At 38.9% G+C, this 26,609-nt stretch overlaps 1 protein-coding gene across 1 annotated transcript in view; it reads right to left on the bottom strand.

Annotated features, from left to right (window-relative positions):
• LOC131678491 (uncharacterized) overlaps nucleotides 1-26,609 on the bottom strand; it is a 110,023-nt gene that overhangs the window by 71,884 nt on the left and 11,530 nt on the right. The window contains exon 2 of the mRNA XM_058958671.1: nucleotides 6,934-7,281. Coding sequence (XP_058814654.1) covers nucleotides 6,934-7,281 — 348 coding nt within the window. The remainder of the gene's footprint in view (nucleotides 1-6,933; nucleotides 7,282-26,609) is intronic.

The following is a 26,609-nucleotide window of genomic DNA, read 5'->3' as shown; positions in this document are numbered from 1 at the left end:
TTTTTGATCCGACCCTGTAACGGTTTATGAGCTATTGATCTGAAATGTGTTCACCGACTTGCTGGACTTATTTTTTGCTGGAAAGCCTGATCAATTACACATATTTTAGCTGATACGGTTCGATCTCTTACTTTTATTGTGTATAAAACACTTCCCCGCAAAAGTACATCAGAAATTTGAATTACCCCAACCCTGGACCGCTAATGCAAAATGTATCAGACCATCAAACTTTTTATCAGATTGTTTCTGACCACTAGAACTTTTCTTTCTTATCGATATGTTAAACATGCATTATAACTGATTAGCCTTTAAACGAGAGAAAGATTGTAATAATCGATTTAGCTGTCTGCGACAACGATATATGTTAAGTAATGCACATATACGAGTAACCACAGACATTTCCTGAATTTGAATGAGGTATTAATTTTATAATATTTATTTTATGGCTATACGTGTAAAAGATTTTGTCTGTAATAATTTGCAGACTGAATTGGCTGTTCTTTATCTTTTGGATGAAAATAAAAAAAAATTGTTTTTCATTCTTTTTTGTGAAAACGGGTAGTTGGTTAATCGATTACCTTGTACGCAGCTCACCCCGCACATAGGATTAGAGATTTTTCCAAAAGAGATTTCTCTAACTCGAAAAGAGGCGAATGATTCTAAGGTTAAAACCTCTATAATCAAAAAATTAAAAACAAAATTGTTTTTTGTGGAATACATTGAAGACCCGAGTCATAGTTGGTAGTTTGATGGGCTTTAGCAGACGAACCGAGCTGATTTCGAGTAAATCCTTACTTGAGTATATTTTTCATTTCTTAGAGATCCGAAATTAAATTAATAAATTATGGACTTTTAACCCTAGAACGGTTTTGTGGGGTACATTTGAACCCCAGGGCTATTTGCAATCCCTGTATTTCTGTTACGGTTTATTTTAACTGCAAGTAATCTTTGCCATAAATCATTTTTATTATTAAACTTCCATTATAGCAGGCGATACCTATTCGTTTCACTTGATCAAATTAACAGTGCCCGTTTAAAGTTTGTCTGGGGTACAAATGTACCCTACAAAACCGTTTACGTTAGTGTTTTGTCATGCGTACATAATTCGGAAAACTGATTATATCTTTTTCTGTAAGCAAAATATCGATACAAGGTAAGCGAGAAACTTGTATAAAATAGTGTAAGCTTCAACATTGCTGAACAATAGAAATTGTTATTTAATAAAATAAAGCTACTACAGCAAAGTAACTATAAAATGCGCTTGGATCATTATCGTAATTTTTGCTTTAGCGGATGAAAGAGGCAAAACTCATTTGTGAATATGATTTGTATTTAATACGTATCACGCACTACTCATCATCTTCTGTATTCCAGGGTCTGGAGCGCACTTACTTTATATACACTACAATGCACTGGATCTACCTATTCCTTTGACGCCTTCCTGTTCTATCACCGTTACTGCATATTGCTGTATCTTTACTGTTTGTGTTAGCGTTTGATGTTCAAAAAATCATCGGAATAAATACACTTTTTGGCTGGTTTTGGAACTATTTACTTTTAGTTCAAAAGACAATTTAATAATCTTCACAACGCAGTGTAGAAGGTTAAAATCGGTTGTAAACTACCGGAGTTATAGACATATTCAGGGAAAAATGGGAATTTTGGCATATTTTAAAGATTTATTCTATAAAAATTTTAATATTGCGTAATAAAATAGACCAAAGACAAATATTTTTAAACAGGCTGGTTTAGGATTGATTTTAGAACAAAACTATCCAATTTATTTATAAATTGAATAAAAATTAGACATATTAGAGCGATTTTAGTGCTGGGGTATGAATGTACCCCACAAAACCGTTTACGTATTGATCTTTGTTTTCAGTTTACTCCAGGCTCGTAGTTTTCGGACCATGCTTTGCGCGGATTTTCAGACGGAAATCGCCGAAAGTTCTTACGTCTTTTAATTATTCCACAAACAATTTCAAACTTACCTAATTTACATCCAAAAGAAAAAAATAACCTCCCCTTTAGAAGTTTATTCTCCACAACACTAAGATTTTTTTTACAGATCGACTTCGAATCAAGTTTTTATGAGAAACAGAATTCAGATCACCCAATTGTTGTCACTTTAGCTACTTTATGCTCCATACGAGACGCTTTTCTTAAATAGACATTGTTGATGGAAAGTATATATAATTTGCATGCTTTGAGAAAATTTAATATGGATCCAATTTATTTTTTGTTTTTTATTACACCATGATGATTGCCTAAAATGTGCTTTTTGCAAATTTCGTATCCAATGATATCCCAATAAATAGAAGACGAAAGCAATATATAAATCTTCAAATATTCAATTCCGCCGTAACGTCTCTTATGTACACTTCGAGTGTACTGAAAACTTAAACCGCGAAACCATTTTTTAGCTGATCGAAATGTAACTAGAGCAAATGATTTTTTATTGTTTTATTAATTCAATTTTATTCATGTTTAATCAAATTCAGCCGTCACCCAGTAGAATTCTCGAGATAACGGGCATAGCTCAATCAGTAAATCGATTGCCTTGAGATTTAAAAAAAAAACATTTCTCTAACCCAAAAAGAGGCAAATGGCCCTAAGGTTAAAATCTCTATAACCAAAATAAAAAAAGTAAAATTCTCACAATCTTCGCGCACTTCTCCGGCGCAATGCCCCTTGTTACGGAGGTGTAACATATCATTTAATCCCAATCGCTTTTATTCGGTCCACTGGACGTCAAAACTCAAACGATTCACTACATGGTAGTGTTGATTTCGCTCCTGGGGCTGTTATCTCTTCTTTCTGAAAATTAATGAACAACTTTGTTTAAAAAACACAGCTCTTTTAAAAAATAATTACATTTATTGATTCTCCATAACAAAACAATCGTTGATCTTTTAAATGCAAGTGTTAGATTGAAAATCGAATTGCAATGCTTGAAGATATGTAGGTTTGAAAAACAAAACATTTTTGTTGTAAAAATCACTTGCAATTGTTCAAACAAAATGGATTGAAACATCAGTGCTACGGTAAAAATATGCGCCAATGAAAGTTCCAAAAATCTCTAGAACAATGCATTTGAGAGGTAAACAACCCGATTTTTCAAGAGCCACCCTACCTCAAGTCTTTTTAAAAAATTATAACAAATTAACCATTATACATCGCCCTGTTTATTCAGCAAACTTGCTCTCATTTAATTGTGTTATTATGTTGTAGGGCATTGCGCAGGTAAACTTCACACATCTAAACAGTCGATACTTTGAACACCCTAACCACAAGGACCACCCTTATTACATTCATTTAAAAAAAATCACCAAAAGAACTAACAAATTTGCCAAAGACATAAAGGTAAAGCTAAAACAAACTATTTGGGTGCTATTAGTTTTGTATTCCTAAATACGGCTTTGGGACGCACTATGGTCAGCTTTCGAAATGTAATGAAAATTAAGTGCCAAGTTTTGTAGCGAAGTCGTAATAATCGAAAGAGAAAGAGGCTCGCTATGTTACTAAGGTTCTATTGAAAATTTTCTCCAGAACTTGTTTTATTATGCATGCATGCGCATTCCTCTGTTCTAGACTCTCAAATTGCAAAGACTCTGGGTCTTATTATAAAAATTGATTCCGTCAGACACTAAATAATTCATTTATATACTTATTGTAATCATTAAATACAACACATATAGTGTAAAATTTAGTTAACCCTTAAATGCATAACGCTGTTTTAAAACAACATTGCGAAAACCATCTGAAAATTATCACAGTAATGTATTGAAGCTATGAGACAATTTTCACAAAATTTTATAAAAAATTGATTTGCGCCTTTAAGGGTTAATATGACTCCAATCTTTGGAAATAAAGTCAAATGTAATATCAATTGATACAAAAAATATCTATTGTAAATTTTTAAAAGACTTATTAAGTACAACAAGACTGTTGCCAACAACGGAACCCAATTGTTGCCAAAATCGGAGTGTGCCAAAAAGGGAGCATGTCAAAAACGGAACGTGCCAAAAACGGAATCATACTGTATTTTCGAAATTGATTTCTCCATCTTGTGATGAAATTACTCGATTAAATTTGTTATGTTATAAATTCCATTTAACAAGATCTCAATTCATCTATTTATTGCATATTGGTAATCTCTTGCCTTACAATAAATGGAATGCGTAAAAATTTACATCAACCGCTTTGCTTCGTTGTTAAGAACCAATATAATAACACAAATGCGTTGAAAACAGTAAAATTCTCGTGTTTGAGCACAATGAAAAAGCAGTATTCCGATGTTCGTTTTCCAAGAGAATCAATTACGTAGATACTTATAACCAACGCGCACAAGAACAGCAACAGCACCGGCATGGAAATGGCTTTCACGAATGGCATTCACGCGAAAGCGATTCATTCAATTATTGCGAATTTCATTCTCATGATTCTTGCGAGTGTGGACTCACAGCCTACACGAAAATGGTCTGAGGAGAATGGCATATGAATGAACCTATGCTGTGAGTTAGTTTATTCTCTGTCTCCCGTCGCTCTCACTCTCTCGAGCTTGATTTCGGCTCTCGTTTTCAATCTGAACCATTTCTTTCAAGTATTGCCTTTCGATAAATCTAGCACGGAAAGCCATTCAGCAGATGAGTTTAAGGTTGGACAGAGAATGCACAAAATTCGCAAACGAAAAAAACAGTTTTTTTCCACACCGTATGTCAGATCTCCATTAAAATCAATCAGCAGTACTGTAACAACATTCTACATACGCTGATTGATTTTTATGAAGATCTGACATACGGTGTGGAAAAAAACTGCTTTTTTCGTTTGCAAATTTTGCGCATTCTCTGTCCAACCTTAATTCGCATTCAGATGAATGAAAATTATACAACCTTGGTTGGAATAAACATGTAGATGATTAGTCTCCTTGTTCATAAATAACGGATCGTTGCTTAAATATCTAGTTTCTTGGACATTTTTAAAGTTTCTAAAATTTTTGATTTTGTTGAATTTTTTTTCGAAATTTTGAATCTTCTAAAATCTTTTAAATCTATTCACACAATTTAATTCAAAAATACCAAAAAACGGTCAAAAGATATTTTAAAATCAATATAAATGATATTCTGGGATTACGAAAGTTTAAGTTTTCTTACTGTCCTGTTTGATTAAAACGCATTAGAATAAGTGTAGCGAAATTGCGAAGAAAAATAACAACAGAGAATAAAAAAACCCAAATGCAGTGGGTTTGTATTTTGACACAAAATAAGACATACAGATGGTCTTCCGCAGAGAACTCGGACGGAGTACGTGGGAAAATATTCTACCTTCCTCAACTAGCATTTTCGATGGACACCTACATGGTTAGTGGGTGGAAGTATAAATTTTTATATTTGCTCGTGCTAGAAGAAGGAGGGGTGTGTCTGTGAAGTAGGAGCCCTGCTGTGGCTTCCTTGTATAATATCCTGAAGTCTCTATCTGTGGATCCGTTGGAAAATGCAGTAGGTTTGGAAGTGGCGTAATCATAAATTCGGTTTGGTAAGGGTTTTGATGACAAACGATGATTTTTCGAAAACGCTTGAATTTGATGTAACTTCAAAACATAGTCTACAAACAAGAAAAATCAATATAAAACCTCTTTCAAACCCCCATAGAGAACTTGGGTTTATAACGTTTTAAAATTTAAAAAAAATGCTCGAAACTTTTCCTTACGGTTAAAAGGACATTATTCCGAAACCGTCATGTTGAAGGTTAGAGGTTTGAAATTTCTCGACATAAAACCGCGAATATAATAATAATTTTAGTAATTAACTCTCCTAAAAAAAATTATGAAGATTCAACTCTTTCAAAAATAGTGAGAGATTTTGTGTCTTTTGTAAAGTTGTGGAGAATGTGAGTGTTATTGTTTATGATATTTCGCATATATAGTAATTTCAGTATAACTTGTTTTAAAAGTTTTCTTCACAAATAGCCTATATTTCGATATCCTCAACGACTGGATCCTTCATGTCATCAATAAACTTTTTTGTAATAGCACTCTCGAAAACTTCACCGACGACTTTAAATCTCGAATTAAAGGTTTTGAAGAGTTTATTCTCCATAACTGCTTCAAAGATGATTTAACGACAAATTTTTTTGATCGAAAGCTGTGCTGTTTTACGGTGTGCAATATATCGAAGATACTAGACCTCCAAAGTTAACGGTTTCGAAATGATGTGATCTTGATCTTAAATAAATGCTTTCAAACATTTGTTTTGGCTATTTATGTCACTGATAATACTACAAAAAGCAAATGTTCGATACAAATCGTTCCTGACAAGCTAATGGAAAATTCCATTTTTCATTCATTCTGAACGCGTTATTCGTGTTAGTATTCATATAAAGTTTTCGTCTCAATTCTACGCATTCTCAAACAAAAAAAAAATTTAGCAAAAGTTTGAAATTTATGCAATTTTTCTGTGTACAGATTCATAGGCATTCAACCTATTACCACTTCGCTTCCCCTTTGAAGAATCGTCCCTAATCCCCATTTCGGTACATCCCTGCAAAAATTAGCTCTGGGGTAATATGAATCTGAGGTAATATGAATCTGAGGTTTATTGTTAGTTTCAGAAATCCGGAATCAGCTTCTATTGGAATTTTCTAATGCAGTTATTTAATATGATATTAATATGTTTTGACAACCATAGGAACCCATTCATCATGATGCTTAAAAAAATGGTCCTCAGTGTATTAATCTGACAAATATTATTGTAATATGTAATTGAATTAGTCAGCATCAATAATTTTTTTCTTCAATACAATTTATCCTGCTTTGACATCCAAAGCCCCCTCCCCCTTGGCTACGCCACTGAGGTTTGGTATCACTACTTTCTCGTTTATAAATAGCTTCAAACATTCTATCAAATTCCTCTTGTCACACAAAAACCAACTTACCTTCGAGCTTTTGGCGTGCAGAAAATCATCGGATAGCAATCGCTGCACGATCGCAGCCGTCGGCAGTCGTTGCATGAGTGCTTTCGCAACGGTATTGCTACCGGGACCACCCTGCCGGCACAGACCGATCATGATTTGGCTTACCCGGTCCTCCAGGTTTTCCAGCGGAAGACGTGACACCAGATTGACCATCATTCGCACCTTATCCTCGATGACATCCGGGTTCCGTTCGGAGGAAAGCAATGTTCGCAGCAGAGATTCTAGATACGGTTGAACCTTGGACAGATTGTCGGACGATTTGAGCGCTTCCTCGATAGTGCAGAATCCTTGAGAACGCACTCGCCAGTCCTGCAACGAGAGTCACCAGTCACGATTTTGCTTTACGTAACTAAACACAATGGCAGTCCACACGTGTAACGATAGAACGACATGCATAGCGAATGTGCAGAGCATAAATTAACACTACGTGGGAGGGTGGGTGTCAAGAATTTCCACTCGCGACAGGAAGCGATTAATTTAGCTAACATTTCTCATTGCAACCCGCGACTCCTGCTGCTACTAGGTCGTGTCAAGATAGACTATTAATTTGCGGCGCGCCCTATCTGGGCGAAAAATCAAATACGACTCTCTAAAGAATAACTTTTTCCACAGCTACACATAATGATGATTTAGTTTAAAATTCTTCGCACGTGAACTTTGCGGTTCAAGGAAAAATTATCGCTAATCCCGTAACCGTACACTGAACCGACCGTGGGCTTAGAACTGCGACTGAAAGCGCTCAGTTGTACGGAATAGAACGTTCGGCACGCCGCAGAGTAGATTTGAGACTGTCGATTGGGAAAACCCCAGCCAACATAAAAGCTTGCGTCCTCATTGGCCTCCAGCCGGGTTTTCAATTCAACTCGATGACGACCAATGGTAGCCAATGTAGAGGGCAATGTCTTCGTAGTAGAAAGTAGTACCAGAGAATGAAATTGATTTACTTTGTTGACATGGTTTCTCTGTTCGGCGTCATCGAGCACAGTCGGGTGGTGTACACTGCCACTCGAACGCCGGTACAATGGAAATGGGAATATTAAGTAGATCAGTCTTAATTACTGGTTGCTGGATATGGTGTTATCGTAGGGCTGAAGTTCTGGTCGACTTTTCACATGCGGTCCTATCGTTTTGGGGTAGAAAATGAGATGGATGTAGGCAATTCGTGCATTGCTATTTGGGCCGGTGTATGGAAGTTCGGGGGAAGGTGTGTATAATAATTGTTCTCACGCACGAAATTTGGTGTTCGACATATTTTCTGATTTTTGATTGCGTTCTAGATTTGGTTTTTGCACCCGCCTTTCCCCCCAATACACTCCAGCAGCGTTGTTTACCTTTCGCTGCGATAGAAAGGAGGTGAAGTTCTTTGGGACATTTATCGCTGAATACGTTTATTGCCAAATTGTACGCAGAGTGGAGAGCTGTGAACTTAGATTTTTATTCGAGACATAACCTAACTAATATTTGCAGCGGATTTTTAAATACATCGACTCGCCAAAGCATTTTCTAAATGTATATTGTGAATTGTTTGAAAGGTATAAATAATGTCGTATGAATTGTAATCTGATCATTAGTAAATCGTATTTGATCTCATTTGGAATCACATTAAACAGTTTTGGGCAGCTTGAAATCGGTTGGGTCTGGTATAGGACATAGTCTGAACCGAAATTTATGTGCTCAGTACTTGTTCGAACTAAACATTATTGTGAAATAACGGTTAGGTTTACCTCAATAGCATGTTCAGTAGAGTGACAAGAAAAAACCTGTTTTAATCCACCTAGCGGTGCAATTGTGCCTTTCTCATTAATCCAAACTACACGGAAAAAAATTGTTCCCACAATCGTGAATAAAGCGCCATGAATCCTGGAACAATCACGTTTTTACGTAATCAAAACAGAACCTTGAACAAAAATCATGTGTTTTATAATTACGTTCAATTTCTCTTCAGTAACGCCCGCATAGCACTTATTTTAGTGGAACTATTTGTTTTCGTTTTGTGAACTTCAGTCACGGTTTCCGCCAAGTCATTTCTAAAGCGATTTTCAGTACGCGAACTATTTCACAACTTTATGAACATTATTCATAAAATCAAAGGTTGACTCATGATGTTTTTCATAGATATAGGAGACCTGTTTCACAAAATCAAAATATTCTGGATATGTTCTCGTGAACTATTTCGCGAAATTCAAAATTGTATTCATGTATCCATTTAATTATCGTGAACTAATTCATGACCTCTAATATATTAGGTACGATCCAATATCCGTGCTCGTGAAACAGTTCACAAAATCATCAAATATTATTCATGTATTTGTGAACTGGTTCATAATTCCTAGTATATGTAACGATCCAATATCCGTGCTCGTGAAATAGTTCACGAAATCATGGAATATAATTCATGTATTCGTGAACTAGTTCATAATATCTAGTATAAGTTACAACTCACGTTCATTTATGTGAAATAGTTCACGAAATCATTAAATATTATTCATATATTCGTGAACTTGTTCATAGGCATCATTTTACAATCTATTTTGCGTGCTGGTGATATTTAGACGATATCGCTAATCATTTACAATTTCATGCAACATGATTATAAAATTTTTCTCTTTCACAAAATTTGGAGAATATTCGTGGAATCATTTTTATTCCATGCACTGTTTTATAAAATGTCCAGCTGCTAGCGACCATAGTAATAGACACGAGCATAAGATATAAAAAAACTATTAGGACCTCTAACATCGTTATTCGTTTGATAAGGTTAATGATGATGTCTAAATAGAAAACGAAAAGTGCGCTGAGAATCACAAACAGTGTGCGTGATATAATCTACAGATCAATATATTGTGAATCAGTCACATTTTTATATTCCAGTTCATATTGTCACGTTATTCCGAATAAAAAAACCGATAGTAACCAAAATGTAATAGATCACAATTAGGTGAACAGAATTTACGAATACCATGGTGAAACTGCTGATATCATAAACATTAGTCATATTACTCTTTGTGTCAAATTGGGAAGTAAGTTCTAAAATAAAACATTACGAGAACATGAACAGAAATTACGAAAATCATGACTAAGATCCTGAAATTATGAACATGAATTACTCTGTTTACGACTAAAATATTACGACATCATTAACAGCAGTTACAAAAATCGTGACTTAGATCCTGAAAACATGAACATGAATCACTATACCCATTATGTAAACTATGAGGGAATGTTCAGAGTGATTGCATAACCTTTCTATATGAGAAAGGCAAAAAAGTAAGGTGAACTTATAAATATGGGACATAACTTTTTTTCACTTAAACTACCATATCCAACGAATAAAACGAACCAGGGCTTCTAAATTTCGAGAAGCATTGTTGATTAAGCTTCAAAACAAACGCTAACAAATTGGTGCAGCTTGTTTGAATAGAAAAAAAAACGCTTTTAATCCACCTAACAGTGTGATGATACATTTCTTATAACTCTTATCGCTTTCTTCGGGTTTTATATCGATTGAGAACATTTAGAACTTGATGCTTCGCGATGTTTTTGATAACACGTACTACCTAGGATAGTGGCAGGACTCAGAGAATCGCTCAAATTAGCATAGGACAATATCAGTGCAAGAAATCTCAAAGGTTAAACCAATTTATTGGAAAAGCGAAAAAATGGCCCATAAAATAGAAATACAAACGACCCGTTTTTATCAGCTCCATGGTGTATTTTAGGCTGACAAAATGGGGACATTGACTAAATCGGGACATTTTTTTCTTCATAATAAACTGTTAAAATATTCTTCCCTTCCCTTGATGTATTGTAATAAATATTTCTGAATATTTAATATAGTCTTCTAGAGCAAAAATTTAAAAAAAAATTGTTTTTTTTTATTTTTGCATATCTTAAAGATAAGGAAAACATGCTCAAGAAAGGATTTACTCGAATTCAGTCTTGTTCGTCTGCTAGCGCCCATCAAACATATTTTCATATAAGACTGACAAAATTAGGGACTGACCAAATTGGGTCTTCGATGTATTATAATAGATAGGCAGTATTTAAAGAAGGTTCTTGTGGATGAGTGTAGAACGACTTTGTCCCTACTTACTTGGAGTCAGCTTCGTAGCCAGAAATTCCGTTTGGTGGGGATTTGGTGAAAATCTAACTTACTGTCCAAATGGCATAATTACGAAACCGTCATCTTTGAAGTTTAAAATTATGGAGAATAAGTTTTTCACAAATTTTTAACAGAGTTCCTGTCTTTAGCGAATTTGTTAAGACTTTCATTTAAAACAACTTTATTGGAATAGATCAAAAGTCACAGCGCTTCAAACGCGTTTCGTCTACCACGAGCAGTGGCAACTTGAAATTTTAAACTCGATTATCTCGAAATGTCGTTTTTCCAAAAATGGTTTTTCCGTTATCACGATTGCCGAAAAACTCCTTCAATTTTTTTCAATTGATCGTAATTAATTTTTCTCGTACTTTAACGATGCCTTTTTTATGCATAAATTTTTGCTTTGTAGATAAGAATTTTTTAATGCAATTGTAGAGCTTAGGAGATTCTTTAGGAAATGCACGAAAAAAATATAATTTGTTCAACTAATCGTTAAGGTACGAGGAATACTCATATACTAATGGAATTTTTTGAGTTTTGGTATTTTAGTTTATCTATTAGTCTTCAATCGTGATCACCACAAACCACAAATAAAAAAGGTTTTCGGGGAACAAGCCATAACTCTGCCAATTATTAATACATTTTATTAACTTATGAACTTTCACTGAAAAATGTACTACCAAAATACTAGAAGTTTAACGTAACAAAATTATTGCTTTATGCCTTTACATAAATTCAAACTTTTATGATATTTTTCTCACAAAAAGGTTTGTAACCGCTTAAGTCTGGAACTAAATTTGTTTGAACAGTAAATTCTCCATAAATACTACTTGGAGGATATAACGCCGAAATTATTTTATCAGATGACGTGCTGTTTAACGCTTGTGAAATTCATCGAAGATACTAAACCTGCAAAATTGGCAGTTTCAAAATGATGTGATCTTGACCTTATGTTACTGCTTTTGAACATTTATTTTACCTATTCATATAATTGGTTATACAAGAAAAATCAAATGTTAACAAAAATCGATCAGGACCTGTTAGAGTCTAAACGGAAAACGCCATTTTTCATAAATTCCCCTACTTTTGTAAAGTGTTATTCTCGTTATTAATTATATTACGTTTTCGTCTCAACTTGACGCATTCCCAAAATAAAAACATTTTCAGCAAATGTTGGAAGTTATGCAATTTTTCTGTGAGCAGTTCTGAGTTTTATAGATATTAAATCAATTCCTATTTCACTTCCTATTAAAAAAGACCCTAATCCATATTACAGTAAATCCCTTCAAAACTGAACTCAATATGATAGGAAATCTGAGGATTATGACTGATTTCGGAACTCTGGAATGAGTTTCTATTGGAATAGTTTTCAGGAATCAGGAATCAGAATATATTGGCTCAAATGGCACGTTCCCCGTACATAGTCGGGGATTTGTGCCTTGCCGTGTGTTTCATCATTTCCTGAGCGGAAGGAAAGGACAAGGAGGTGTGGGGAAGTAGAATTGGAAGGGTGGGAAAAATAACAGCACAAAACAAAAATAAACAACAGGGAAGTTAAACTCACAAGTAGTTCAACTTGCCTGCGAATAAGCCTAAAGCTCTTTACCACATTGGACAAGAAACTTTAGTATGTCTCTGAGTTTCAGTCGACCAAACATGGTTTCGTCTATATAAGGACGGCTGAAGACCCGAAATCGCAATTGCGCTACCGCTGGACAGTTGCATATCAGATGATATGAGGTTCCGTAGTCGAATTCACAAAGATCACATGAAAAAGACTCAGCGCGCTGAATAGTTGCCATGTGATAATTGAGTTTGCAGTGGCCGGTTAAAGCCCTGGTCAGCATGCCGCAGTGGAGCTTTGAAAAATGTAAGAGATTTTTCGAAACCACTGGGCATGGTTGTTCTAGAAACGCCTTTGTTTGGCGACACGTTTGTAGATTTCTCCAATAATTGCGGTGCTCGGACGAAGCCCAGGACCGTATTTTTTTCCTTATCCAACTTGTCGAAATTGGCAGCGCGGGCTCAGGACCAACGAAGTCAATCGCTGAACCTGCCCTGGCCAATTCGTCAGCCCATTCATTTCCAGTAATACCGCAATGTCCGGGCACCCAGACAAGGTAGATAGTGTTGACAATGCTTAGTTCTTCGATTTGGGTTCGGCACACGATCACTAGCTTGGACCGGGATTTGTCTGAGCTAAGGGCCTTGATTGCAGCCTGACTATCGGAGCAGAAGTTTATAACTCTGCCGGACAAACTCAGTTGAAGGGCCGATTGCACCCCGCACATAATCGCAAAGATTTCTGCTTGGAATACAGTACAGTATCTACCTAGTGAGTGAGATTGTTCCAATCTCATTTCGATACAGTAGACACCAGCACCAGCACGTCCCTCCATCAGAGAACCGTCAGTGTAGCAAACCACTTGCGTTTGTTGTTGTATTTCCATAAAGCCAGACAACCACGCCTCTCGAGAGGGAATCTTCACATGGAATGTCCTGTAAGGAAAACTACAAGTGAGTGTAATATCGCTGGGAGTAAGAATATCTTCACCCCATGTAACCATTTGTGACCACAATCGTGTATGACTGGTAGCAAGATCAACATGATTACTGTTCCAAAGCCCAGTAACCTGCAGTCTGTATGCACATGATAGTGCTTCTTGTTTTAAGTGTATGTGTAATGGTTTGATATTTAGAAGTGCCTCAAGAGCAGCAGTCGGAGTCGTGGTGAAAGCACCAGTCAACGCCATGAGCGCCATTCTTTGCAGATGGTTTAGCTTTGACTGGACTGTCACCACCTCTCCCCTCTGCCACCACACAAGGCATCCGTATGACAGTATTGGACGTACAATTGTCGTGTAAATCCAATAGATGTATTTAGGTTTGAGACCCCAGGTGTTTCCAAAAGTTCGTCTGCACTGCCCGAAGGCCATGCACGCTTTCTTGACTCTGAACTCAATGTGAGCAGACCAATTCAGTTTGGAATCCAATATGACTCCAACGTATTTGACTTGATCTGCACACAGCAGCTCAGAATCAAAGAACTGCAAGGGACGAACCCCGGTTGTTATTCGCTTCTTCGTGAAAAGAACCATTGAAGTTTTGCTTGGGTTAACTGATAGTTTAACTTGTCGACACCACTGTTCGACAGCTCTTAATGCCTGTTGCATTAAGTCAAAGATTGTTCCGATGCAAAATCCAATAATTAGTATTTGGTAATCGTCAGCAAACCCGTAGGTTGGAAATCCAAGCTCATTGAGTTTCTTCAACAAGCCGTCAGCTACTAAGTTCCATAACAAAGGTGACAGAACGCCGCCCTGAGGACAACCGCAAATACTCAACTTCCGTATCTCAGCCTGTCGCAGTGACGAGCAAAGTATGCGGTTATTAAGCATTGCGTTTATCCAACCTGATATACATGCAAGTATCCCATAACCGTGCGTAGCTTCCAAAATAGACTGGAAGGACACATTGTCAAAAGCACCAATATCTAGATCTAGAAATACACCCAAGCTAGATTGCTTGAGCGAGAAGGCCTTCTCAATGTTGTAAACAACATCGTGAAGCAAAGTGATCGTGGATTTCCCACACTGATATGCATGTTGCATTTTGTGCAGTGGATATTCAACTAAACTAACGTTCCTGATGTGATGATCGATTATCCGTTCCAAAGCTTTCAGAAGAAAAGAACTTAAGCTGATAGGCCTAAAACTCTTGGCTTCTTCATAGCTTGAGCGGCCACCTTTGGGAATAAATCTAACAGTTATTTCTCGCCATGCTTTCGGGATATACCCGGTAGCAAGACTGGAAAGCAAAATCTTTTTCAAGACATGTTTAAGAATATCAAATCCCTTTTTCAGTAGCACGGGAAGTATTCCATCTTTTCCGGGTGATTTGTATGGAGCAAAGCTGTCAACCGCCCACTTGACCGATTCAGTGGAAACCAATGTGCGTGCTAACGCCCACGAGTCCGAATCACCAGAATGAGATCGGTGAACATTGTTCAACTCCGGATCGATACAACCTGGAAAGTGTGTGTCGAAGAGACAATTAAGAACATCTTTTTCGTCCGTCACATAAACGCCATCTCTGGTTTTCAAGGAGTTCATCTGAAAATCATTCGATTTGGAGAGAATTTTATTTAATCTGCTAGCCTCGTTCAGACTAGAGACATTAGTGCATAGGCTTTGCCAGCCAGCCCGTTCTGCAGATCTAAGACATTTCTTATATGCACTACGAGCTGACCTGAAAGCCCTGGAGTCATCACGCTGACGCCGGTTCCATGCTCTTCTCATAACTTTCTTCATTCTTTCAAGCTCAGCCCTCCACCAAGGGGTTCCCCTAGTCGATTTAACAGTACGAAGTGGACAAGCTTCTTCGTAGGATGCTAATATGAATGAGTTTGTCGTATCCACGACGTCATCTAAGTCGTCTAGTTGACTAATTGTTGGAAAATATCCATGAAATTTAGTCGTCAAGTTTTCCAAAAAGAGGTCCCAGTTTGTAGACTTAGGATTACGATATGTCACCACATTGAAGGTGACATCAAAATGATCGAAAAATATATATTTATGATCGGATAGAGACGGTTCAGTTTCATTTGGAACCTGCCAATTTCCCAGTTCATGCAAAATTCTATCAGAGCAAAGTGTTATGTCTAACACCTCCTCCCTCCCAGACCTCGCAAAAGTTGGTCGGTTTCCCACATTCAGAATATGGAGATTTGTACTACTTATGTACTCCATCAGTTCAGAGCCTCTCAGATTGATGTCTGAGCTGCCCCAAATGATGTGATGAGCATTCGCATCACTGCCGATAATGAGCGGAAGCCCATTTCTGCTACAATATGATACAACGCTTTTGAAATCATCAGAAGGAGATGATTCGTTATGCGGTAGGTATGCTGAACAATATATGTATTTTTTGTCTACGTTTCCGACAGTCAGTGAAACTGTGACAACACAGATATCGCGAGTTGTGAGCTCCGATAGGAGACACGCGTCAATAGCCTTATTTGCAAGAATGCAAGCCCGAGGCATTTCACGTGGGTTAGTCATGCCTGTCTTGTTGTAAGCAATGAAGGCAGTGTTAAGTAACTTTCCAAAATAGAAGTTTCCTTTATGGAAATACGGTTCTTGAACCAATGCTATGGAAGCTTTACCTTCCTGCATGAGTCGAGATAAATTCATAGTTGCTGTACGTTTATGTTGGAGATTGATTTGTGCTATTCTAACCATTGTTGATTAGAGAACTGTACATTTCATCTCCAACACAAATTGCACAACAACTAGAGGACACTAAGCGAGTTGGAATGTTAACGCATTTAGCGAGCCATATCAGGTTTAAATGGGACATGATCATTTGATTCCCACGATTTGCGAAGAAAATAATGGTCCACTGTGTCAGAGATTCGCATAACACAGCAAGGGCAAAACCCAAAACGCTCCGTGCGCGACTGGCATATTTTAGACCCTCCAGTCATTAAGTCCTCGGCACGGAACTACACCTTGACTTAGGGTCTCCTACTTTCAGTCGCCTCCTACGACATGGGAGCAGGACTCCAGTGGCTCAATTCTAGGCCGGATACCACACGGCCTTAAAATTCTTATTCGTTATTCTCGTTATTAATTATATTACGTTTTCGTCTCAACTTGACGCATTCCCAAAATAAAAACATTTTCAGCAAATGTTGGAAGTTATGCAATTTTTCTGTGAGCAGTTCTGAGTTTTATAGATATTAAATCAATTCCTATTTCACTTCCTATTAAAAAAGACCCTAATCCATATTACAGTAAATCCCTTCAAAACTGAACTCAATATGATAGGAAATCTGAGGATTATGACTGATTTTGGAACTCTGGAATGAGTTTCTATTGGAATAGTTTTAGGCAGGTATTTGATATTGATGTTATTAGACAACTGTAATATCAAGACCAGTAGATCAGTTACAGATCAGGATCGCATTTTCACAATTTTTCAAAGGTCCTCATAATGTTTGAAACAACAGGTTATCAATGTGCTGATCAGATAATTATCATTGTAATATTGAATTAAATCAGTCAGCATCAATAAGTTTTTAACTTCAATCCAATTAATTTGTTTGGGTGAGGGGGGGGGGGGGGGAGGTGTGGTTAAACCCCAAAGCCTCTTTTTGACTATTTCGCTTTTCATTTTACGAGATATGTTTCAGATTGATCCGATGGTTCGAAGTCAGAAGGTTAACGCAAATAAAATTTTTTATACCGATAGGTGATCAAGTTCCATCTAGACAACTTGGAATTGTTCGGTGGTTATTCTAGCGGTTGAAGATAGAAAAATGAAATACGAAATTCGTTTTATCGAAATAATATTTGGTTTATTTAAATAAATTATTACTATAAACAAACAAAACAAAACAAAATGCCATAACATTTAAAGTACTCGAAATAGATATTTGATGTCTTCAGTAAAGTTATTCGCAAAAGTAAGAGCTACAAATTTGCTGATGGCATCATCTCAATACAATCACTTCCAAGAAAATTTATGAAAATATCTCACTTGTAGGGGGATTAATTAGTAAAATAACAATGCCAAAAGAAAGGGCATATTGCCTCCTTTAAATTCTCCGAAGATACTATTGACCTAAAAATAGCCGTTTTGGCGTTAATAATACATTGAATGTTTTTGGTCTAATTTCTGGCTATGGGAAATGATAAAAATCTTTCGTCCGTATTTAATGTTATATATCTTATTTCATAAAAATACGATTTCAACAACCTATAGCTCGTTCGAAACATGACACGATGAAATAATTTTTCGCCGTTGAGCAAGCGACCATGACTCCAACAGTTACATTTTTGTCGGCGGAAGATCAACGGGCTCAGCTCCTCTTAGAGCGTACTACGAAACGAGTTGGAGATCGGTTCGAAACAGGAATGCTGTGGAAGTATGACAAATTTGTTCTCCCGGATAGCTATCCTATGGCAGTATCTCGGTTAAAATGCCTGGAACGTCGAATGCAACGTAATTCAGAACTGAAAGAGAACCTGCATCGCCAAATCCAAGAATACCAAGAGAAGGGGTATGCGCATCTTGGTACAATGGAGGAGCTTGTCGAGGGTGACCCATATAGAATCTGGTATCTTCCTTTGGGTGCAGTTACACACGCAAAAAAGGAGATGCTTCATCAGGTACACATTCGGCAGGCCGACAAACACTCGCAGCGGTTCCTTTGGCGTTCTGATCCTTCAGCAAAACCTAACATCTACATAATGGATGTCGCCACATTCGGTGCAACATGCTCTCCAGCGTCAGCACAGTTTATAAAAAAACTTAAACGCAAAGGAGCACTCCGTGCAGTATCCAGAAGTAGCGCAGCGAATTATTAACAGCCATTACGTCGACGACTATCTGAATAGTTTCAAGAGTGAGGAAGAAGCTCATCAGGTAGCAACGGAGATTCGGCTTGTTCACCACAATGGTGGATTCACGCTTCGAGGGTGGCGATCGAACAGCTATAGAGTACTCAGTCACCTAGAAGAAGTGCAGATCGAGTCTGACAAAGATCTAAATTTGTGTGGTAGCGAACAAACCCAGCGGATCCTAGGGATGCTATGGACACCACAGCTGGATGAGCTCCGCTTCTCCATACAAATGTGCGAGGAAGTGTAGACATTAATAAATAATAACGGTCGGCCAACTAAACGGCAATTATTACGTTGTGTAATGACAATGTTTGATCCCTTGGGATTATTGGCACCATTTCTGATCCACGGAAAGGTGCTTATACAAAAGCTGTGGCGCACAGGAGCAGACTGGGATGACAAGGTGGACGATAAAGCCTTTTATTTCTGGATTAAGTGGGTTAAAATGATCGAGTTCATTTCTACAATGCGCATTCCGAGATGCTACTTTCAAAAGGCAACCGCTGAAATCTATAAAGACGTTCAGCTACATGTTTTCGTTGATGCCAGCGAAACCGCGTACGCATGTGCTGTGTATCTACAAACAATTGGCAACGGAAACCCTCAATGTGTTTTAGTGGCCGGCAAAGCGAAGGTTGCCCCCGTGAAACCTATGTCTGTACCGAAGCTAGAGTTAGAAGGATGCGTACTGGGGGTTCGTCTAATGAATTTTGTACAGGATTCCCTGACTATCTCCATCACCAAACGAACACTGTGGACAGATTCCACAACTGCCCTCTCGTGGATACAAGCAGATCCACGCAACTATCGACCATACGTTGCGCACCGGGTAGGGGAAATCCTCGAATCAACGAGCATAACAGAGTGGAGGTGGGTTCCTTCGAAGTCAAACCCGGCCGATGAAGCAACCAAGTGGGGAAGCGGACCATATTTCAACGATGAAAGCAAGTGGTTCGGAGGATTGAATTTGTTGTGCCTACCAGAGGACGAGTGGCCCCGTTCGGTAAAATTAACTGCCGCCACGACTGAAGAGATGCGTCCATCAATATGCCATCACGTGGTAATAGAACCTCTGATTCACTATGACCGTTTTTCCCGATGGGCAAGGCTGCTTCGAATGATGGCCTATGTGCTCCGTTTCATAAATAATATCACGTTGAATAACCCAAAACTAACTGGGCATTTGCAACAGGAGGAACTTCAAGCCGCCAGCGAAGCTATCTTTAAGCAAACACAGTACGAAACGTATACCGATGAAATAATAGTGTTGAGGTATAATAGTAGCCTACCTGTCGAACAGAGGAAGCCAATTGAGAATCAGAGCGTACTGTACCAAATGGTACCGGTGCTAGACGACAGAGGCTTGTTGCGGCAGAGCAGCCGAGCGAGAAAGGCCATCGAAACATGTTCCATTCGACACCCGTTTCCCTATTGTTTTGCCAAGGGATCACCAGGTGACAATGCTTCTTGTGGATTAGTATCATCGCTTATATCGTCATGCAAACATGGAAACGGTATTTAATGAAATGCGGCAATGTTACATGATACCCAGACTTGGAACTATCGTGCGAAAGGTGGCCCTAAATTGCTAATACTGTAAAATTCGGAAGGCTCAACCGAAAATCCCTCCAATGGCCCCATTACCTCTGGCACGATTAGCTGATCATATTCGCCCATTCACCTACGTTGAAGTAGATTACTTTGGCCCATTATTGGTGAAAGTAGGAAGGTCAAGCGTCAAACGATGGATTACTTTATTCACGTGTCTCACTGTACGCGCCGTGCATTTGGAGATCGCTTACAATCTATCAACCGCATCCTGCATATCATGTATCCGGAGGTTCATATCCCGTCGTGGTTCACCACTCGAATTCTTCACTGACAATGGAACAAACTTTCATGGGGCGGAACGAATTCTTCGAGAGCAGATCAACCAGGAATTGACAGCAACTTTCACTAATATATCAACCAAATGGAATTTCATCCCGCCGGAAGCCCCGCACATGGGTGGAGCTTGGGAGCGACTAGTACCCTCCGTTTAGACTGCAATGGGGGACGCGTATTCGGACGGTAAGTTAGACGACGAAGGACTGCATACCTTAGCGGCGGAAGCAGAAAGTTTAGTGTATACTAGACCTTTGACATACTTACCGCTCGACTCAGAGGAATCGGAAGCGCTTACACCGAACCATTTCCTACTCTGTAGCTCCAGTGGGGTCAACCAGCCACTTGGCTGTTCGGCCATCTATGGGAGCTGTCCATAAATGTCAGCTTCTTTCTCCGAACAGCCTAGATAAGCCGTGTAGTGTCGGTAGTGGTTGTTTGAACCGGCTAAGAATTACACTACGGACTACCTGTTCCGGTGGTAACACCAAACAGGGAACCCCAATTCCATAGTGTCATGCGACCCGTGCTATGGGTAAAATTGTTGAGGGGGTTTAAAATATTCTCAATGGCGAACGGAGCCTGGGAAGAGCCGGGCGAACTCCCCAGTAACTGGCTGTGGTCCACTAGGAGGTTGATAACTGTATTATCTTTCTCCGGACAAAACCAGCCTAAAGGCCGCGTGGCATCCGACGGGTTTGAAGTATGTCAGTTATGGAAATAACTGTCAAATTCATTCGCAAAGGTGGCCGCGTCACTTATGAGGAGGCAAAGAGCTTTAGACCGATCAGTCTGACCTCCTTCCTTCTCAAATCAGTGGAACGTTTAATCGACCACTACATTCGGGATGGTAGCTTGGGCGAGCACCCGCTGCATGCAATGCAACATGCATATCAGCGGGGGAAGTTTACTACCACCCTGTTACACAATGTTGTCTACAACATTGAAAAAGCTTTTTCACAAAAGCAATCAAGTTTAGGAGTTTTTCTCGAAATTGAAGGTGCTTTTGACAACGTGTCTTTCGAATCCATTTTGGAAGCAGCACGAGGTCATGGAGTACCTTCATATATCACGAACTGGATACACGCAATGCTTAGCAACCGACATCTGTGCTCATCGTTAAGACAAGTAGAGATGAGGAAACTGAGTGTCTGCGGATGTCCTCAAGGTGGTGTGCTGTCACCACTTCTATGGAACCTTGTCGCCGATAGCTTGTTGAGAAAACTAAATGAGCTTGGGTTTCCGACGTATGGTTTCGCCGATGATTATCATATAATGATCACCGGTATTTGCATTAACACACTTTTTGATTTGATGCAACAAGCCTTATGTGTTGTCGAGCGGTGGTGTCTTCATGTTGGACTATCAGTTAATCCAAATAAAACCTCAATGGTGCTTTTCACGCAACGAAGGATTACAATCGGAGCTCGTCCATTGCAGTTTTTTGACTCTGAAATTATTGTCGAAGATCAGGTTAAGTACGTTGGGGTAATTCTCGACTCAAAACTTAATTGGACAGCTCACATCGATTTCAGGATCAAGAAAGCTTGCATGGCCTTTGGCCAATGTAGACGGGCTTTCGGCAAATCTTGGGGACTCAAACTCAAGTACGTTCAGTGGATCTACACAACAATTGTTAGACCAATACTGGCATACGGGTGCCTTGTTTGGTGGCAGAAGGGAGAAGTCATGACAATCCAATCAAAGTTAAACCATCTTTAGAGGATGGTCTTGATGGCGATGACTGGTGAGTTCTCGACAACACCTACTGCTGCTCTCGAGGCACTTTTGAACATAAAACCACTACATGTGTTTCTGAAACAAGAAGCACTTTCTTGTGCATACCGTCTTAAGGTTACTGGGCTCTGGAACAGTAACCCAATAGATCGTGTAACTAGCCACACAAGACTGTGGCCCCAAATGGTTACTTGGGATGAATATACACTTGCTCCCAGTGACCTTACACTCACATGTAGTTTTCCTTCTAAAACTTTCAATGTGAGAATTCCTCTTCGTGAGGAATGGCTGTCTGGCTGGATGGAGCGACAATAATACGTAGTTTGTTATACGGACGGTTCTTTGTTGGAGGGCCGAGCTGGTGCTGGTGTCTATTGTCATGAGATGAGTTTAAACCAATCTCATTCGCTTGGTAGATACTGTACCGTATTCCAAGCAGAAATCTTTGCGATTCTGTGTGGCGTACAATCCGCACTTCAACAGGGAATTTTCGGTAAAAGAATCTATTTTTACTCTGACAGTCAGGCTGCCCTGAAATCACTTAGTTCGGCAGATTCGAGATCGAAATTAGTAATCGCATGTCGAACTCAAATCGAAGAACTTAGCATTTCAAATGCTATCTACCTTCTATGGTGTGGTAACCGACCATGTTCTCACCGTCCATTTTTTTTCAGCGTCGAGAAAATTTTAAACGCGTCTGTTCGCTCTAAAGTTAGTTTTCTGAATGTCGAATCAAATCTTTTAACGATACCTTATGCATTACACATACTAAAATTTCTTTCACTAAAAACACGCACACACGTTCATTGGTTGACCGTTTATCCATTATTGTATGAACGCAACTTATGCTCGTTCTCGGATATCTCTCTTCTAACAGCTTTCAAACAAAACTCTCGAAAGCACTTTTAATTCAGTGCATGGCCTATACCTTTAAGCAACTACCTTGATCAATGATTCATATCCATCTTCACATACACATCATTTTTAAGCTCTCCCGAGACTCCAACCCTAAACGATATTTCCTATATTAATAGCGCACTTCACAGTAAAACAATATAATATAGGAAACGTCAGTTTTTGTTTTTGTTTTGTTCTATAATTCTGTTTAATAAATTTCAGTGATGTATATCACCGTCGTAGGCATTTTGTAAGTACATTTTAAGATAATTATATTATTTATTTTTCTTTATAGCCTTACTTATCTACTACATTCTCCTATTACTCTACTCTTATTGCAAAAAACAGCCAAATTTATTCGCTATTGAAATACAGCGTAAACAAATTGATCGTCGAATCTGCTAGGTCTTTTGATGTCTCGTCGAAATCTTTTAAAATTGGATGATTGAGGATTCACAACATCACCGAGGGCGAGAGGAACCGATGTGTCCATCACATGAGGGGAATTCGGATCACTATTTACTTTCTCCATGCAATCTGCGTCGTTCGAATGTGACATATCTGGAGAAACGTTCATATTTGAAGCTTCATCTGGTGTTACAGGAGCCCTTTTTACGTCTTGCACATTACGTGCGTACTGGATACCATTACTGCTTATCAAAACGACTTTGGGACCGTCTCTCGCTACGACCTTGTAACGTTCTTGTGAGAAAGCAGAATCAGTTTTGGATTTTTTATTTTGAGCTAGTAATACCGTATCGCCAATTTTTATATCCGATTGTTTCGCTCCTTTTGCTAAATCTGCATCTTCTTTACTTATCAATTTCGTTTCAGCATCTTTTTCACGGATATCTGTACGGTCCAACTGCTTACGTGAGCGCTCCCAGAGACACGGAAAATGTCCACGATACTTCCATCCACACATTAGCTCAAAGGGAGTTACTAACAGTCTGGAATGTGGAACCAAATTGTTATGATTGTGAGTGTATAGTTGAAGCGCACGTCTCCAGTTAGTGCCATCAATTTTGGATGCTGCCAATGCTCTCGTTATCCCTTGGTTCTGTCGTTCTACAGCCCCGTTTGATTGTGGACTAAGTGGAACTGATTTTCGTATCTTAACGCCTTTGCTCTCCCAGAATTGTATGAATTGAGTACCTTGAAAAGGCGGACCATTGTCGCTCTGTATAATTAGCGGACAACCCCAGAGTCGGAATACTTCACAAAGTGCTGTATTTGTGCTTTCAGCATCCATATGCCTCATTTCAACCACAGATAAATAACGAGAGTAGGTGTCGACTACTATCAAAAATTCACCATAACCAAATCCAGGGATGCTCAGAAAATCTATTTGGAGAATTTGCCACGGGCCGTCAGGCAATTCTCGGCTGCTGAGTGGCACAGGAGGATTTTTCTTGGAAAGACGGAGGCATGTTTCACAATTCTTAACAAAGCGCTCAACATCGGTTGACATTCTCGGCCACCAGAAATATTCCCTCATGATTCGTTTCATCGCTACTTCACCTATGTGACCACCATGTGCCATTTGCATGACACGTTGACGTAGAGAATCCGGCAAGATGACTCGATTGTCCTTGAAGATGAGGAATCCCATTGAATGCAAATATTTCTTTTGAGCTTCGTACTTTCGAAGCTCTGGTGGCCATTGATCAAGTTCAACGGCAACACGTAATTGTTGGAGCTGGTCGTCGTTCTCACAACTGAATTCAATTTCTTCCCACGTCAATTCCAGGAAACCTGTATCAAGAACGAACAGAAAATGATTTTCGTCTTCCTCGAATGGTACTGCTTCTTGAGACCGATTTAACAGTCGTGAGAGAGCGTCAGCAACATTAGATTTCCCTGGAATTCCTTTTATTTCGAAGTCATAGGGCTGTAGTCGAAGGGCCCATGCATCTGCCCGCGCTAAAGCTCGTCTACCGACTCTATGGCTAGACCCGAAAATGAACTCGTTTGCCTCTGCATCAGTTCTGACGGTGAAGTGTCTGCTTAGTAGATACGATGCAAATCGTTCTACACCCCATACGACGGCTAGTGATTCTTTATGCGTATGAGGATACTTTTTCTCTGTAGGTGTTAGTGCTTTGGAAGCACATGCTATAACTCTTGGTATACGAGCATTGTCGAACTGTACCAACACTGCTCCTAAGCCAACAGGAGACGCGTCTACATATAGTTCTATGGTATCTGTTGGACTATAGTATCCAAGTGATTTTATAGTATTTAGAGCGCCATCTTGCAGATATCGAAATTCTTTTTCTTCTCGTTCTGACCAATGAAACTCATGAGAATTAGCCAATGCTCTTAGGTGCTCTGTTTTATCTGCCCTGTTAGTAATGAACCGGTCGATGAAAGTAACTAATCCAAGAAAGCTTTTTACTTCAGCACGATTCTCTGGTCTCCGAAAACTTTTTATGGCCGCTATCTTTTCATCATCAATCTTCCAGCCTTCTGGTGTAAGGACGAATCCTAGGAAATTGACTGATTGACTACTAAATACGCATTTTGATTCATTTAGCTGTACGTTATGTTCCTTCAATCGAGCAAGCACTGCAGCAAGATTTGCGTCGTGCTCCTCTTTCGTCTTTCCATAAACCAGGACATCATCAAGGTAATTTGTGACTCCTTCACAACCACCAAGTATTTTCCTCTGTAGGATTTCCTGGAATAAATCGGGTGCATTGCACAAACCAAACGGTAGTCGCACACATCGGAACATCCCAAACTCGGTAAAAAAATTTGTCAAATGGCGAGATTCTGAATCGAGTTCCACGTGAAAGAAGGCATTACTCAAATCAATCGTGGAAAACCATTTAGCTCCATTTAATTTGGCAACTATACTCTCCAACGTGGGCATACTGAATGGAGTACGGTAGATATATTGGTTAGGACCTCTTAAGTCAATAACGAGTCGAATGTCATGCTTTCCTTTTGGCACAACGATCATGGACGAACAAAATGAGGTGTCCATGTCATCAGTAACTATTTCGATGATATTCGCGTTCACTAGTTGCTGAAGGCGTTCTTCAACTAGCGGTCTAACCGCTTGCGGTATACTGAGGTAGATGTTCCTACATGGTGGTTCCGATTTATTGTATGAAATTTTCACCGGAGGTATGTTAAACTTCGGAAAATGTTCCTTACAGTTGACTGAAGCTATTTCTCCCGTTAGAAAGAAGACTTTTGAATTTCCATCGATAGTAACTGGTACATTGACTCCCAACAGAAGCACGCTGTATCGTGTCGCTGTTGATCGACTCAAAAGGGACCGAAGCTCCCTAACAACGTAGAATTTCTCTAGATAGGTCGGTCTCTCGTTAGAAATAAATAGGTAGGCTTCAAATGTTGCTACCACCGCAATTTCTCCCGCCGATGCATATGCTTTAAGAGATCGGTCTGATTTCTCCTGTATGTTGAAAACCCCATAACAGTACCGTGAATCCGAGATCATCACACGAAATAATTTTTCCGTGAACGTATTAACTTGAGCTCCAGAATCAATGAGGAACTGGCATGGCATACCCGCAACGGTAACCTCAATGATTCCTTCATCCATCATGTGTGAAATCGTAGCCACCCGATGTGCCGCTACT

Source organism: Topomyia yanbarensis, chromosome 2 (assembly GCF_030247195.1).
Source record: "Topomyia yanbarensis strain Yona2022 chromosome 2, ASM3024719v1, whole genome shotgun sequence".
Classification (NCBI taxonomy): domain Eukaryota; kingdom Metazoa; phylum Arthropoda; class Insecta; order Diptera; family Culicidae; genus Topomyia; species Topomyia yanbarensis.
The sequence above is the reverse complement of the archived record's forward strand: the minus strand, read 5'-3'. Positions and strand labels throughout refer to the sequence as shown.